The sequence below is a fragment of the Dipteris shenzhenensis genome, chromosome 26 (assembly GCF_047967505.1).
Source record: "Dipteris shenzhenensis isolate YYH24624 ecotype China chromosome 26, Dip_SZ_1.0, whole genome shotgun sequence".
Lineage (NCBI taxonomy): Eukaryota > Viridiplantae > Streptophyta > Polypodiopsida > Gleicheniales > Dipteridaceae > Dipteris > Dipteris shenzhenensis.
The window spans coordinates 11,025,438-11,037,999 of NC_141621.1; the positions used below are offsets into that span (position 1 = coordinate 11,025,438).

At 39.7% G+C, this 12,562-nt stretch overlaps 1 protein-coding gene and 1 pseudogene across 1 annotated transcript; both read right to left on the reverse strand.

Annotated features, from left to right (window-relative positions):
• Nucleotides 1-4,290: 4,290 nt before the first annotated feature.
• Nucleotides 4,291-6,380, reverse strand: LOC147884662 (sugar transport protein MST4-like). Its single transcript, XM_087397595.1, has 4 exons — nt 6,065-6,380; nt 5,575-5,894; nt 4,870-5,496; nt 4,291-4,778 (listed from the first exon to the last, which is right to left on the reverse strand). Exons 1-4 carry the CDS (start codon nt 6,207-6,209, stop codon nt 4,329-4,331), a joined length of 1,542 nt encoding a protein of 513 aa, XP_087253721.1. The 5' UTR covers nt 6,210-6,380; the 3' UTR covers nt 4,291-4,328.
• A 4,627-nt stretch (nt 6,381-11,007) lies between these two features.
• On the reverse strand, nt 11,008-12,105 carry LOC147884663 (uncharacterized; annotated as a pseudogene).
• Between the last annotated feature and the right edge of the window lie 457 nt (nt 12,106-12,562).

Below are 12,562 nucleotides of genomic sequence, written 5' to 3' on the forward strand. Positions count from 1 at the left end.
GCAAAAATAACTCCTACTCCACGTGGAGATCGCTCAAGTGCAGGCTATTTAAAACCAGGCAAAAAATTGGATAGCGATGAAGAGAAAGATCAGCAAGAAGAAGATACAAGTCTCGAAGACTTTTCTATAAGTGTGGCGGACTTACATCCTCTAGAGGATGAGGGATACATTTGGGGATTTTCACAATTCAGCGTGGCCACAATGCTTATTGATCGAGCTTCATTGTTCACAAATCAAAGAAAGCTCGATAAGATATTTGCACGCAAATTGTATGAAGATACAAGGAAAACAAGAACTCTCGTTGCCACTAATATCACTCTTCGTCCTATGGCGTTTAAGAGACTTCAAGAAGATGATCCTACATTGCCTGATGTCACATTTCAAAAGCGCGTGGACTTTCTTGATGCTTTTGAGAACTTTAGAAGGAGTGACTTTGTTCGTGAAGAGGCTTTGTATCAAAGCCGATATGGGAGTGACATCAAGAAGAGATACATGCTGGCAAAGAATAGATTCTTAGAAAGATGCAGGTTTGAGCCCATTGATGGACAACACTTTTGTGAGGCTTGCAGGATCGCCCTTGATGAGGGAAGAAAAGGAAACTTGCCACAGATTGAGTGGATGGAAAAGTTTCAACGGGTCATTTGTCATATATGCATATTTAATAATGACTCGAAGTACATTCTAGAATCAGAGAGGCTGAATTCTGCTCCATTTAGGTTGAAAAAAAGCTCTTCTCTTTCTGAGATCTTGATAAAGGCAGGGGAGTTATGGATGGGCTGTGGAAAGCCACAAACAGTGAAGGGCAGGAGACCTACATCGGAGTACATGGCAAAGAGGACTCGGTTCTATAGATGCTTGAAAGGTGTTGTAAGCAATACGCAACGCATACCAGGTAATAAGGTTGAGGCAAAGGATTTGAACACTGCCGTTGCAAGATACAGGGATGTTACCTGCATTGTCTTCCGTGAGGACTCAGTGTTTCAGAGCATCGTGGATGTTTGCCAAGCATATGAAACAGGAAAGATATCCTTTGAGGCACCAGAGCACATTGCAACTCAGAGGAAAGAAATAAAGAAACCGATGTCTATTGTTTGGTGGAGAGCTTTAAGGTTTGTTCCAAATGCAATAACAGAAGAAGTATGCAAGAAGATCCTAAGTGGTGACTGCTTCTTTGGAAAGAAGAGCAAGCATAGCAACTTAGATGAAGTGGTCACCCGAATGATTCAAAGTGAGGCTGCTCTCTCGGCACTATTATTTTTATTGAAATCTGATGATGAGTTAGCTGGTAAGTCAATTGATGTGGATAAGAAGAAAGCACTTAGCCTAGGTCAACTCCTTGATAAAACATGGGCTAGAAAGTGGTTGGCTTCAATGGATGCAGATGCCACACCAACAAAGGATCTAAGAGCTAGAATGCCAAAGGTTGTTGAGACAGAATATATGGACATTAAGAAAAAGGCCTTGCAGTCCAGTACCCAAGGTAGAGCAATTGGTGGTTTAGATGATGGTTCTTCATTCAGCTTCTCTTATGATATCCTGCTATCAGAGAATGATACAAAATTTGCACACATCAATGGCATTGATACGGAGCATTTCATAACAATGAGCGGTCATGCTTGGGAGAAGCCATGCGTATTTTTCATAAATGAATTGCAAGACCTTGCAGTGTCACAGATAGTTGAACTTGTGCGGTTTATTGTTGAAGGTCCTATGGCAGATAAGAAAAGATCAACGTTGGTCCTGTTCGTGACAGAATCACAAAGGGATGCCCTATATGCGAGTTTGACATCTTCATTTGGGTATTTACTTTCAAAAGTATACCATGGTATAGTCCTGCGTAATCATATGACTGTCTTGGAAGGCACTGCCATTCAAGTCTTGCAGCCTTTCTTGATGTGCTTCTTATCGAGGGGTGGTGGTAATCTAATCCAAACTCCTTTAAGGACTCTCGAGCTTCATTACTTTGAGGACCATAAGGTTAAGCTTGATGCAGCAATGGTGGATTACAGAAAGCCGATGGATCCTGATGTGATACTAGAGATGACAAAGAATTTATTGAATGATGGGTGGGAAGTAGCATTGTATCGAATGGGTTTTGCTGCTGAGAAATTGCTACGCCAAGGTAAAAATGTAAATGTCATTGATACCCCCCATCAAATTGAGTTCTTTGACACATATTACAGTTGCACTACTTTCTTTGAGGAGGAAAATGTCAAAGAAGAGGGTAGTGAGTCTGAGGGTGATGATTCTAGCTCAGGTGATGATGAGGATGAAAGCTTTGCATCCGATGACTTACGGCAAGAAGAAATCCGCACAAAGAATAAGGGTGATCAATTGTCAACTAGAGTCAAGGAGGTTCCACTCATCATACGGGAAGGTTCACGGCAGCAAGAAGTTACAGTAGTACAGCACGTCACAGGTAAAGGTAAGGCTAAAGAGGTGGAAGCACTTCCCTTAAAATTAAAAGTGAGGAAGGCACCCTTGATCTTGGATGAAGGACAGGCAAGTGGATCGATCTTGGGTGAAGGACAGGCAAGTGGATCAAGCAAGGAAGCCTTACTCAAAGAAGGTATGGACGAGGCAAAGCATGACCAGGAGGAGTTACCAGGAGGCATAGATGGTTCTTCAACCATGACCTTACAGACTCCAAAGCAGCCTACTAGTCAGGAACCTAGTAGCCAGGTCCCTACTTACCAAGAACTTGGTCATGAGACTCTAGAGCAGCCTACTAGTCAGGTGCTTGGAACTGAAGAGCAAACTAGTAAGGACCTTGCTACTGAGACTCTAGTCTTAGAGCAGCCTATTAGTCAGGACCCTGGTAGTCAAGGGCCCGGCATTGAGAACATTGGTACTGAGTAACATGTTGGCTAACGGCTTTGTAATCAAGCTTTGTAATCACAAGTTTTGAACTTCTATGTAAAGCTAATATCTAATAAAAAGTTTACTACTTTTTTTATTTCTTTACTCTCATTATTATGTATAAAGATTGTTTATGAGGGCCATTTTATACTTAACGGTGTTTTTTAATACCAAGTGTGGTGTATATGTACACTACTTACACATAAAAGGATTTATCTACACTACCTTTCTAAGGGCTTTATGTACACCACCTTTCTAAAAGAAATGGTCATAAAGGTGTGTGCACACCACTTATACATAAAGGTGTTTATTTACACCACCTTTCCAAGAGAATTGGTCATCTATTGTTGGTCATCTATTGATGTTCTTAGGTGATTATGAAGATGTTTATGTAGACCACTTTGTAAGAGAATTGGTCATCTATTATTGGTCATGTATTGATGTTCTTAGGTGATAGTTGCTCAATTCACAAGAAGTTATGAAGATGTTTATGTAGACCACTTTGCAAGAGATTTTTGTGAAGTTATGAAGATGTTTATGTAGACCCCCTTTGTAAGAGATTTGGTTATGCATTGATGTTCTTAGTACTTAATCATTAAATCTTTTGTTTTGAGTTGGCAAATCTAGTTAAAAAACAACATTACTAGTATATTCAAAATTTTTGGACTGTTTTTTAGTCCATTTCTCAAATTGGACTTTACACAAGTCCAAAAATTTTGAATAGTGTGTTTTTTGCTTGCAGCCACGGTGATGACATGATTTATCAGAATGGTTTGCACAAGTGGAGGTTGAGGACCTAGTACTAGTGGAGGTAATGGAACGATTTGGTTCCTATATTGTCTCAAATTGCTAAATATGGAACCTTGTGCTACCATTTGGGCCAGATTGGATGCATTAGGCAAGGCCAATAAGGCAAATTGTGGCCTTGGTTGATAAGCAAATTGGGGAAATGTCTTTGGATATCTACATTGGATAGTGTCATGGTTTCCCCAGTGAACACACAGAGCACAACAAAGTGATGACCTTGCCCTAAGGCACAGGCACTTGTTAGTGTGATGGTTTCCATTGCAAACCCCACATCATACATTATCTTTTAATGAGAATAGATGGGGGTCACTAGGAATATCTTGTGATGCTCGTGCCTTCCATTGCTGACCTAGTTGGTTCAAAAGATTAGTTTGGCCTAAGTCTGAGAGAGTCTGCTATACTAAGATTGGTTAGAAGCTATTTGAAGGATTTTAGTAAGTTGTTGGCGGAGAAGGATCAGATTGTGAGTAAATCCCTTGGCTGCAGCTGAGGCTAGTTTGTGTGTGGGGTAATAGTACGTGGAGCGTAGATCACATCTCTTTTGACCAAATTTTGTATTAGGTCTTGCGACCACCCTCCAAATATATGTAAATTTGTTTTCGGAAAAAAAGAAATGAACAGGGAGAAAACTATATAAATGACGAGTAGAAAGCTTAATATTGTCAAGCGTTTGCCTTCTCCTTCTCCATGGGCTGCTCTTGGGCAGGAATGACCCTTTTCCAGAACCAGTGATTGCCAAATATCACTGCCATCTTATCGATGGGGATGCCCTTGGTCTCAGGAAGAAAGAGCAGCGTAAAAACGCCCATCACAATCAACCAGCCCCCAAAAAATAAGAAGATGCCAAACTTGAAGGCACACAACATCGACAGAAATGTCTGTGCTATCAAGAATTTGAATAGCATGTTGACACACACAGTCACGCTCAGCCCTGCTGATCTGACATCCTGAGGGAAGATCTCGCTCGGAATTAGCCAAGCTAAAGGTCCCCATGAGGCTGAAAACGCTACCTCGAATAAACACAGCATCACCACCTCTATTATGCCCTCGCTCCTAGGCAGCCGCTGAGTCGTTCCTGGAAGACCCACTGCGAAAATGATGGCAATCACGACCTGAAATTGTCATTAGAAGTTGTTATTAGCTTCAGCCAAGCTTCAAAAAATTTGTGCACGCAAAACTTGCAAGTTGCTGTGGACACCTTACCATAGCTGAAAACATAACAGTAGAAGCAACAAGGAGAATGATTCTTCGGCCCGTTCTGTCCACCACAAACGCTGCCAAACAAGTGGTTGCAAAGCCAGTGCCCCCAACAATCACAGCGGAATAGAGAGCCGTGTTGTCCTGAAACCCTGCAGTCTTGAACAGGAAAGTGCCGTAGAATAAAATAGCGTCGTTGCCCGCTACTTGCTGAAAAAATGGCAAAACAATTGCCAACACTAGTTGCGGCCTGTTTTTTCTATCGAGCAAGTTTCTGAAAGGATTTTCTACCCGTTGCGCGATCTGACTCGCATCTATGAGATCGTCGAATTCAGCATCTATCTCATCAGAGCCTCTAACCTTGCGCAACACAACTTTTGCCTGTTCATAATGGCCTCTTTCTATCAAACTGCTGGGCGTCTCAACCAGCAACATACTGAAAACCGTGAGCATAATGGCTGGAATACCTGCCAGACCAAGGGAAAGGCGCCATCCCCATGGACGAATTTTGGCAGTGAAAAAATTCACGATGTTACCCGCAAAAATGCCGAACGAAACATACACAACGAATAGGTAATTCAATCCGCCTCGCAAGCGGGGCGGAGCAATTTCAGACAGATAGAGAGGCACGGCCTGCAACGAGTATGGCAAATCAGAGACAGTACTGGAGACGATTTTTAGATACAAAGCAAGGGAGGCGCAAAAAACTACCTGATTGGCAAATCCAATACCACAACCCAGCAACGAGCGACCCGCCAGCAACATTCCGAGGTTCTGCGCGGCCGTGCTTAGGACCGTACCCACAATGAAAAAAAGGCCTGCAATCAGCATCGTGGCCCTCCGCCCAAACTTCCTCGTCACCGCAGACGCCAGGAAGGTCGCCAGTAGAGCGGCGAGGTAGAGACAAGAAGCAAACAGCTGAAACACCTGGTTTCGATACTTGCAATAGTTGTCCTCCTTTGCATTTTGCTTGTGTCTCAGGACGTTCGGGTAGAATTTCTCCAGAAAATCATTCATGACAGCAATCCCACCTGCGTCATAAACCGTCAGGGACACAGATCCTCTGCAGAAAATCGTTCACGACGGCAAATCTAGCCTGCGTCGAATTTCATGCGATCGTTGGCCGCAAAGGCCGGATCAAAGCGATTAACACTGAAAACGATTAACACTAAAAACATGACCGATAGAAAGGACTGATTACCAGCGACGACGAGATCGTAGCCATACATGAGCCCTCCGCTAGCTGCCATGATGCACGTGAAAATAACGTAGGGAGTCATTTGGGCAGTGTAGGGAGGAGCAGATTTTGGGCTAGCAGCCGGGATCAGAGAGTGTCCATCCGCCATGGCTAGTAATTACAAACCTGCGAGTATGGGAGTGTAAAGACTGAAGGTCGATCGACACCGAAGCTCTCTGTTCTTTCTCCCTTGACTAATTCAGTTTTCCTCCATTCGTGGAGCTTTCTGTTGTTGGTTTATTATCTCTTAGCACAGGATGACGGATGGTCAGTTTGTGTCTCAGCGCGAACAATGCGTCGTCTTTGATGGTAACGCGTCCTTGTTTTTGCTTATATGGGTTTTCATCTTATCTTTTTGTAGATAAGATGAAAACCCGATACCATCCAACAACGACTCATTACCATAGAGGAAGACGCGTTCTTCCTCCTTAGACACAAAGTGTATGTGTATGAATGTGTGTATGAACAAAGACTCGTTACCATAGAGGAAGACTCGTTCTTCCTCCTTAGACACAAAGTGTGTGTATCCTAGGGCGACAACTCCTTTCAGTAAGAAAACCTATCAAAATCTTGAGTATCAGATGAATTTAACAATCTGCCATGAGTAGAAATTATTCAAATTAACATGGTTGTATTCTACATTAAAAGAGCTTCAAATATATCTTTACACCTTGAAATTTGGGTGACACATGAAAAAGTTACATTAATTTAAAAGGAGATGGGTTTTTATATTTTAGTGTATATTTTGTTTTACCCCCCCTCATCCAAAAGACCCCCCCCCTTGGGCCGCACATATTATGAAAAATATGTACAAATCTTAAAATCTTGCATATTTTTCAAAGTATATAACTTATATATTGTGGGAGGGGGGACATGAAAATTTCATCCCTTACATATTTAAGAATTTTAAGAAAATCCATGCATATTATATATGGACCTTGTCCCCTCATACCCTGGATTTTGGACGAGAGTAGTATCATATTACATATTGAGTTGGCGTCCCAATGTGTGTATGTGCACATGCGTCCGCGTGCATGTGCATGCTCAAATGTAGGCACACCGAGGACGCCACTTGAGAGCATGGCCACGCATGCATCATTACACATAGGCTAGAGCAAACTGGATAAATGGCCACATCAGTTAGAAACTTCATCACGTTGGTGAAAGAGTGCACCCTATCTATGAATGACTCGATCCTCTCAAACTTCGATCCACCTCTCTTTGAAAAAATGCTCCAAAGTTCTTCACATATATTGTGAACATATCAACAGCTACACACAAAGGATATCAATTGTCTCTTAAGATGGTTGCTCGAATTAAGTAACCTCTACTAGGCATGTGCCCACTGTCTTATAGATCTTCATATTGCTACATGTGAATAAATGGATCTTTTTTATATCCCATGGGAAGATTTGAGTTTCAAATCACACTTGTGGATAAATAAATACTGCAAAATCTAGTCCTTTTCATTAGAATGTTCCAAAATTACTATTCTTATCAAGACTTGAAAATGAATTACGTAAATACTTTTTTTAAAACTTTTTGTATCTCTCCTTTTTAATTCCTTGAAGATAATTCCAAGGTCCACCTCTCAATTCTGACACCGTCACAACAAGACAAAGCACCCATAGATGTGCACACAGACGCGTTTACTAAACTAAATAAAAAACTTACGGTAGTTCACAAGAGCACAATAACTATATGGTTAAATAATCATAAAATTTAAGGACATTTCAAACGTCATGGGCCATGGCACATGCTAATTAGAATCTTTGCTTAGTTAAGGAACATTAATGTTGAAATTTTCATCACCCAAAAATGCATCACAATCATTGCGAAATATTTTACAAAAACTAGTAGTTGTCCAACCCATTTTTGGGAGAGCTTCACGCCTAGATCTTATAAAGATTCCTATATCATCCATGACTTTTGTATTTATAGGTTAAAATTAAACCATTTCCAAGCTATATTATGCTTGTCCTTTTCATTCATGGCCCTGTGGCTATCATTGAGAGATAAGGGGATGGGGAGTGGAAATGTAGGGGAAGACCAAGAGGTAGCTACTACTTGGAGGGGAGGTACTTGGGAGCAAAAATGTAGGGGGAAGCATTGGTGAATGTGAGGTAAGGAGGAGGGTGGCAAAATCAAGAGGGGGTGAATGGGAGACAATTGGGGGGTTGGGTGGGGTGGGGGGGGATTGTTAATATTTAAGGGTACAGGAGAATGTTTTACAATCATGAGAGAGGAAAGAGAGAGTAAAAACTATGAGGGTTGAAAGAATGGCAAGCCGAGGGATTGGGGAGCATTTGGCAAGTAGCAATGTAGAACAACAAAATGGGTCACAACAAGGAAAAGTGGGGAGGGCTATTTAGAGGGAATAAGTTAAGGGGTTGGAATATGCCGCTGTATTCAAAATTTTTGGAATTTTTCTCTTATTTTGGAATTTTTTTCCAAATAGGTCACCTCAACATCATATTCACCTAGTACACTCAAAAATGGGTATTTTTAGAGCACTATATATATTCACGCACACAACTATGGCCTACAAAACAAGAGCAGAGGTATAGTGCATAGGGAAGAGAATGTGAGGGAACGAAAATTCATTTTTAGTATAATATTTTGCACATTTGATGTCATAAATGAACTCATTATCGCTTTTCCAATCGTTTTGACAACAAACATGACTACATTATAGAATTTCTAGTGAAAGTTATGATGGAAACGAGGGAAGGTTAAAAGTTGGGAGTTATTACTAAAGTACTACCAAAAATCACAAAGTACATAAGCTCAAAGAGAAATGCATAATTTCCAATCAATTTTATCTTCTCATTAATTTTGTAATTAATTATTAATTAAATTTCTAATTAACATTATTTACTAATTAACTTCTCTTTAAAAATATAATAAATTGTTAATTAATCGTCAAACTAGTTGTTATATAATTTTAATTGCTAAATACCTCCTTAATTATTTATCAAACTATTTCTTAATCATTTACTAATTAATTTTTTATTTTTTATTAATTAAATATTAAATAAATTAGATAACATGTATATGATAATCCAAGAGTTGTTGATATCAACATAGAGGTAGTGTAAAGATACAACTTTTTTTGAAAATGATGCAAAAGATACCTTCTCTTATGCCTCTAAATCTCTTCCACAGTCATTAGTATACTTTGTTGCAGCCCATTGATGCACAATTAGAAACCTAATAGCCCATTGATGCACACTCGAACCCTCATGTAGATTGAAATCCTGCATTCAAAGAAACAAAGGTTAGCAATGGAAATGGAAAGTAGAATTTAATTGCTTCTAAAATAATTTACTTGACAGGCAACCATTCCTCAAAATAGCAAACTAAACAAAATATGCATGACTATGCTTCTAGCTTATGTGTGTATCTCTAATGGGCTTGATACTTTGCACAAGCATTAATGTAAGTGAGATTTAGAGCTCTACAAAGTATCCGATATTTTTTGCATGGTTGGACATGCATATTTCTTGGTTTCTTACCATGAATCATGCATGAGTGTTAAAAAATATGCATAAGTGTACTTCTAGCCTATGGACCCATCTATCATGGGCATAATACTTTATCCAAGCCTTAATCTAAGTAAGGTTAAAGCTTGTGCAAATCATCATATCCTTTGGATATCATTTTCATGGTTAACACCATATTAGAGAATAAATTGGAAAAATCGTAATAATTTTGGAATTTTTGAGGGGTTGTAATTATGTAACATTCAATGTTTTTCATTGATTTTTCCCATAGATTTGGCAGTCCGTCCAAATCTCGCAAATGCCCATGGTTTGCATCGACATAAATAAAATGTCAAATGTTGAGGTTTTGACCAATGCATGGTATATTTTGAGGGGTTGCAACTACAATGCATTGAGTGCACTCCATTGACTTTCTCCCTAGATTTGGCCGTGTATATGAAACTCACAATTTAGAGTGTGCATGTTTTGCATTAGCCGGAAAAAAAGCATCATATGTTTGAGTTCAACCAAGCATTTTTTGCCTCTTCTCGAAAAAAGGTGGTGTTTAAAAACACCATTTTAGTTTAGTTGGAGAAAAATTAAGAATGCAACAATAGTCCTTGATATTTTGTCAAGTGTGCAGAACTTGCAACAACCACCAAGCAATCGTCTGCAAAAAAAAGATAAAGAAAAAAGATCAATGTCATACCTTCCAAATATTTGTTAGTATTCAATTAAATTATTGTTGTGCAAGAAAAAAAAAGTCATGCTTTTCAAGTACCTTCACTCCATTGTGGAGTCAGCATCGGAGTTGGAATCTGTTCTATGAGACAAATTGGATAAAGCTCGCCTGCGTGCAATGGTTGGTATCTTCACCTTGATGGGGAGGTTGCTGCTCTTCGAGGAAACCTTCTTTGAGACGTTACCTTTTGGAACCCATGACCATACAATAGCATCAACAGATTCCCAATGTGGAGGATCACCTTTATTGCACATCCAAATCTTGTTCTAATAATCTGCATACACCTCCTCAATTTGTGCATTGTGTCTTTTACATATAGGTGCCCAATATTGTAGAGATATTGTATGAAAACCTTCTTGAAATTTTTAGATTTATTATCCTTCTGTACATCAGTTTGAGCAATGCCTAGCCAATATTTGAACTACCTGTTGTCATCTTTTTGGCAAGCAACCCAAGAGTGTCATATACATAATTGGTGCGAGCCTCCAGACTTTGGGCCAAATACTCTATGCGTAATTTGGATATCATTTGACAATCAGCAAATTGACAACAATTTTGTTCACAACAATCAATCATAGATACTTTTGTGACTGCATCCCTTGTGAGTCTAGATGATGCTAATGGCATGCCATGTTTTTTAGCTTTCCTCTTTATCATGTAGTAACGCCTCTTTTTTGTGGATTTCATTTTCCATCTTGTGAATATTTGCCTGCAATGTAATCCTCAAGGATGGAGATCCAACCATCATAAATGGCATCACTTGTGATGATCATATATACATCCTTCGTGGAAAAGCTATTGCCCAATGTTACCTTGCCAATGTCAATGAAAGCCTGCAAAATATACGAATCCATTAGAATGCAATAATTAAGAAATAGACTTGTAAAAAATTATTCATAATTGAAATCTGTACTTACATCCCAATTCTCACAATCTGGAGTCCTTTTGCAAGCCCTTGCTATGCTTTCTTGGGTCTGTTAAAGAGAATCCATTGTCCCCTCACCTGCTTAAGTATATCAATGTATGGAGATTGTCTCAAGGTATTTTGAGACTCCAAGTCTGCCATGTTTGATATCTCCACACAAAAGTGTGCAAGACAATTCACTACAGTCCTTGCCTGGCGGGTGCAGTAGTAGTTGTTTCTTTGGGCCTGCTGTTATCATCATTAGGTATGAATATTTAAGCAGCATATATTGAATGTTGTCCAGATAGTATCTAGTAGTGGCACTTGGCTAGATCATTTTTATCTACCCTTTCCAGGGGTTGCTTTGTTTCAAGGAGACCTAGAGTTATAACCGAAGTCTGCCAACAAGCTTCTCCACATGCTCTTTGTTCAACCCTCTATATACATAGCTTGGAGGAGCTTTTTGACATCTTGGAACTGGAATTGGAAATGTTGCATGCAACCTGAATGGGTAGTATTTTTCATATTCCACCAAGCCTGATGGTTTCTTTTGCCCTTTTTTCCCTATGACCTTTCCATTTGGCTCCAATTCACTACCACTGCTTCTTTCCACAATTGGTAGCATACCCTCTAGAGGTGTTCCTTCCTCTGGTACATCAATTATAGTTAACTTTCCTTTCTCTGCTACCACCTAGTGCTTGAGCCATAGTCAACTTTCCTTTCTTTGTCCCTTCCCCACTCTTCGCTTCTTTAATGTTGCTGAAACTTTGTGATATGATTCAATGATTGTTGTCACTGTGTCAATTTCATTTCCATCAACTGATTCGACACTTATCCAGCCTCTTGAGTGCATGTTGTCATCTACATCAGACTTCATACGATTTTTTCTCCAAATCCACTTATAACTTTCTCAACCTTCTTCACATTTGTGTCTTTCATGCAAAAAATCCAAGCAATATACAAACTATCATCTTTATAATGTTTAATGTTAGACAAAACACATTATCGGATAAACATATCTCAAATAGAATTGACAATTGACACTAGACATAGTGGTACATTTGAGAAAGCACCAGGGTCTAGGGAGATTGGCCATGCGGCTGAATCTTATGGGCTTCTTTTACAGCACCAGAAGGGGAGGTTTGGATGTGTGGCCAAATCTTATGGGCTTTAAAAGCACCAGATTTTGGGGAGATAGCTTCTTTCTAATCACGAGGGTCTAGGGAGATTTGGCCATGTGGCCAAATATTTTCAAAGCAACAAGGTTTAGGGAGATTTTGCTGTGATGCCAAATCTTTATAGCTTCTTTCAAATCACCAAGGTCCAGGGAGATT

What these genes read in the sequence shown, in the direction of transcription:
- LOC147884662 (XM_087397595.1), bottom strand. Translation starts at nt 6,209, where the DNA reads ATGGCGGATGGACACTCTCTGATCCCGGCTGCTAGCCCAAAATCTGCT. An exon ending in CTACGATCTCGTCGTCGCTG is followed by an intron (nt 5,895 to 6,064) that starts GTAATCAGTCCT and finishes TTTATGACGCAG; the next exon opens with GTGGGATTGCTGTCATGAAT. An exon ending in CTGTTATGTTTTCAGCTATG is followed by an intron (nt 4,779 to 4,869) that starts GTAAGGTGTCCA and finishes TGACAATTTCAG; the next exon opens with GTCGTGATTGCCATCATTTT.